This window comes from Oratosquilla oratoria, chromosome 40, assembly GCF_046742065.1.
Source record: "Oratosquilla oratoria isolate Oo_2021 chromosome 40, ASM4674206v1, whole genome shotgun sequence".
Taxonomy (NCBI): Eukaryota; Metazoa; Arthropoda; class Malacostraca; order Stomatopoda; family Squillidae; genus Oratosquilla; species Oratosquilla oratoria.
The window spans coordinates 21,126,690-21,131,218 of NC_134816.1; the positions used below are offsets into that span (position 1 = coordinate 21,126,690).

Consider the following 4,529-nt stretch of genomic DNA (forward strand, 5'->3'; position numbering starts at 1 on the left):
ATTTGAGGTTATTGGGGATACTAATGATAAGGAAATGGTCTTTTATAAAATTGTATCAATTATCAAATTGTTTAGTCCTATAGTAAGGCAACATGATTTTGATTTAATAATTACATTTGATTAGCGTTCAGGCGAACAAGCCAGAATACACAACAATATATATATACATATATATATATATATATATATATATGTGTGTGTGTGTGTGTGTATTCACTTGGTCTTTGGATCACGTGTTGGACTCGTGATCGACAGCTATTTCCCTCCTGGAAGAGAGCTCAGAGCTCGTAGGTCCGATCTATGGGTAATGCTATGACCTTGCACACACACGCACACCCCCAACTCCCCGCCCACGAGAGTTGGAGTAACACCCCTCAGCGCTGCGATACTGATATTATTTCAGCCCCGGGCGAGGATCGAACCCGGACCTCCGTAGTGGCAGGCCAGAGCTCTAACCACAGTGTGTGTGTGTGTGTGTGTGTGTGTGTGTGTGTGTGTGTGTGTGTGTGTGTGTGTATACAGTATATATATATTTATATACACAGTATTTTCGATTTCCATATTTTTCAGTGGTCAATATTTGCAACATAGAAAAGAAATATTATGGTAAAATCTATTTCACAAAATATTATTTTCAAGATTATAGAATATCATCAAACTTCAGGAACTTGCTGTACTAAACCACCCCACTAAACACTCCATCTAATCATCAAATCTAATCCGAGGATCAAATTGACACGATTGGGATCATAAAACATAAAATAGTACTGGATAAGTGTACGTACACGCACACACACACACACATACGCACAAACATACACACAAAACACGTATACACAAGACGCGTGGTAAAGGGATTTATAATTTTTATGTTCATTTCTGTGACCTGATTTTGCACAAGAATATCGTCCAACAATCCAGTTGCGATATAATTTGCTTAAACTTGTGTACCTTGTATGTTCAAACCTGTATGCTTCCTTTTTCTCTAAAAAGTTTATAAATAAATAGATTAATAGATAAATAAGTAAATAGATGAATAAGTAAATGCGCAAAAATAAACAAACAAATAAATAAATAAATAAATGGATAAATAACTAAGTGTATAAACAATAAATAATTAGTAAATAAATGAATTGATAAATATGTAAAGGAATAAAGAAATATATGAAGATATAAATAAATACATAAAATATATCATAGTAAGATTAAATAAAATATAAGAAAATTATATAAAAAATAAAACAAAATCAAGTATAATAGAATGAAATAAAATAAGATAAAACCATATTAAATCAGATGTAAAACATAAAATATGTAAATAAAATGAAAAAAAATATTAAAGTAAAAGAAGAAGATATGTAACTGGTCTCTCCTATGAAAACGAGAATATTGTGACCCTTTCTCTGAAAAAATAATAAACACACACACACCAAAGTGAATACATACACACACACACACACACACACATATATATATATATATATATACATATATTTTTTTCTTTATCAACCACAATGCACTTTAATTCTAACCCATCAACATCGGAAGAACCGTGGAGGCACATGTAGAAATTGAAACGTGGTACGCCCGAGGACTCGAACCACCGGCTGCGAGCACGTGACCAGTGCCGTATTGACTTAGACCAATACACCATCAAGAGAGATGGTGTATTGGTCTAAGTCAATACGGCACTGGTCACGTGCTCGCAGCCGATGGTTTGAGTCCTCGGGCGTACCACGTTTCAATTTCTGCATGTGCCTCCACGGTTCTTCCGATGTTGATGGCTTAGAATTAAAGTGCATTGTGGTTGATAAAAATGTATCTCTAGTCACTGGGATCCATTCAGTGTTGTACACATACACATATATATACATATATATATATATATATATATAATACTGTATGTGTGTGTGTTCTTGTGCTCCGTAAATATACTCCCTACATATACAGGTACTTAGAAACATGAAGACAGACTACATGTAAACAACATCGACGAGAAAGGGGAACTGTGATGATAATGACTAAGTCAGGTATGTGAGTGTTTATCAAAGATGCACGAAACAGTCTTCAACGCAAACACGAAACTGGGCATAAGACAAAGAAAAATCTATTCCCAAAATACCGTGTAGGTATACGAGACACCTGAAGACATTTTTAAAAGAAAATATCAACACCCCAATAAGTAATAATACTCATTGTACCTAAAATAATACAAGACTTCACGGAGCTGCAGAGATCAAAGAAAATCTGCATGGCACAGGTGTGCGAATAGATCAACTTTCATGCGTAAAGAGGGAGAGAGGAGAGGTGAATGGGAGTGGAGCATGTGGGGGTGGAATGGGTGGAAGTGGATTTATGCATTTGACTTTGGTTAACTCCCTTATTTACGAACTATTTTTGTCATTTCTTTACGGTGTCCATTTGTATTGAACTGGAAATGTTATTTATTTTTTATTTTTTCCAGTTGTCATATATTTTCACCCCACGGAATAATGATTCCCCATTTGTCAGTGGCAGTGGTATGTACGTATATGAACAGAACGTTCTGGTAAGAATTAGCCCATTATTGCATAACCGCAAAATTAAATAGCAAATACAAAACCGCAAACATACACACATCACTATTGCATAACCGCAAAATTGAATAGCAAATACAAAACCGCAAACACACACATCACTATTGCATAACCGCAAAATTAAATGGCCGATAGAAAAACGCAAACTCACATCGCAAACACACACACATCACTATTGCATAACTGCAAAATAAAATGGCAAATACAAAACCGCAAACACACACATCACTATTGCATAACTGCAAAATTAAATGGCAAATAAAAACCGCAAACACACACACATCACTATTGCATAACTGCAAAATTAAAAGACAAATACAAAACCGCAAACACACACACACATCACTAGCAATAACGCTAACGGTATAAGTACGTCTATCGCAAACACTTTATCACAATTGCGACAGTGGAGCCAAGAATGTACAGCGCATTTCTATGTTAACTCTTTTCGCCTTTTCATGAAAGTAGCAGTTGCCGACAAGACTGACGAGTTAAACACCATGTGAGGACGGAGCCTTTATTTGTACGACGTTTCGCTTATTACTTGAAAAAGCTGTAATAAGCGAAACGTCGTACAAATAAAGGCTCCGTCCTCATATGGTGTTTAACTCTGTTTTCGCCTTTATTAGCCCCTCTACCATGTTGATTGAACTCAAGCTTAAGGAAAACACAAGAGCTTACCTTCTCAAGGACTGAGCCCACGCTTCTGGTAATTAATCAGAGGTCACATATAAACAAACACTTACCTCGGCGAGCAAGTACGAGCCCTACAGCGGCAAGCGCCGAAGTGTAAGATGTACTTGCAAATGCCGCTCTCTTCCTCCTCCTCCTCCTTCTACTCCTCTTACTCCTCCTCCTCCTCCTTCTACTCTTCCTTCTACTTCACTCATTACGACCGCACCCCCCTTCATAGCAATCGCTTCTCGTGAACCTCTCTCTCTCTCTCTGTGTATATATATATATATATATATATATATATATATATATATATATATGTATATCACTATTTCTCTCTTTCTCGTTCTCTCTGTCTGTCTGTCTCTCTCTCTATCTACCTCTCTTATTATTTGTCGTTTTCCATCTGGTGGCATCTACGTACTTATATAAATGCCATGCGTCATCACTTTTTACTGGGCATATGTTCTCCTTCGCTCCCCTCCCTCACCTGGCCATCTGACACTCATGTCAGGCCAGGCAGCCAGCCAGCCCCCTTGGGAAGCGAGGGTCTCCCTGCAACTGAATGGAGCTGCCTGGGGTTAACAAGAAATCATGAAGAAAACCACAACACTATCAAAGAAGTGAGAACCCCTTGTTTATCTTTTATAACCAGGAACTTCTGTGCCGTCCTATTCGTCGTCGTCTTCGTCGTCGTCGTCATCATCATCGTCGTCGTCATCGTCATCATCGTTACCTATACCATTATTGTCGTCGTTTTCATCATCACAGTCATTACGATCATTGTCCACAGCAATGTTATTGGAGTTGTCAGTTTTTGTTTTTCGTCATTATTGCCCTCGAAGGTCAACGCCATCATAATTTACGTCAACGGCGTCGTTATTCTTTTGTTATCGTCATCATTACGTCATCTGAACCGTACGTCCTCACGGTAGCTGTTACCCATACGGTATAATGGCATTCCACATCACCAGTCTACCGTTCATACCTTTCACTTTCTTTCTTTTTTCTTTCTTTATTATTTTCTTTTTCCACCCCTTTTTACTTTGGTTAATTTATTCTTTCCCTCATTCAAACGCGCCAATCAAAAAGTTTCTTTGTAGTTTGTTCTTCTGGCATATGTCAACAAATCAATACATTCCCAAAGTGTCGTTGCATAAATTCTTATTTTCACCAAATGTAACAAAAACTAATATTTCCACATTTTCCACACACCTAAACGAGTACACCACTGTTTTCTTTTATTTTACTTTACAGAATCATACAATAATTATCTCC

At 37.1% G+C, this 4,529-nt stretch overlaps 1 protein-coding gene across 1 annotated transcript in view; it reads right to left on the reverse strand.

Annotated features, from left to right (window-relative positions):
- The window catches only part of LOC143020498 (uncharacterized), a 40,545-nt gene extending 36,438 nt beyond the window's left edge, over positions 1–4,107 (reverse strand). The window contains exons 1-2 of the mRNA XM_076176924.1: positions 4,030–4,107; positions 3,742–3,826 (exon numbers count right to left, since the gene is read on the reverse strand). Of these exons, the coding sequence (XP_076033039.1) occupies positions 3,742–3,826; positions 4,030–4,107 (163 nt within the window). The remainder of the gene's footprint in view (positions 1–3,741; positions 3,827–4,029) is intronic.
- Positions 4,108–4,529: the final 422 nt, after the last annotated feature.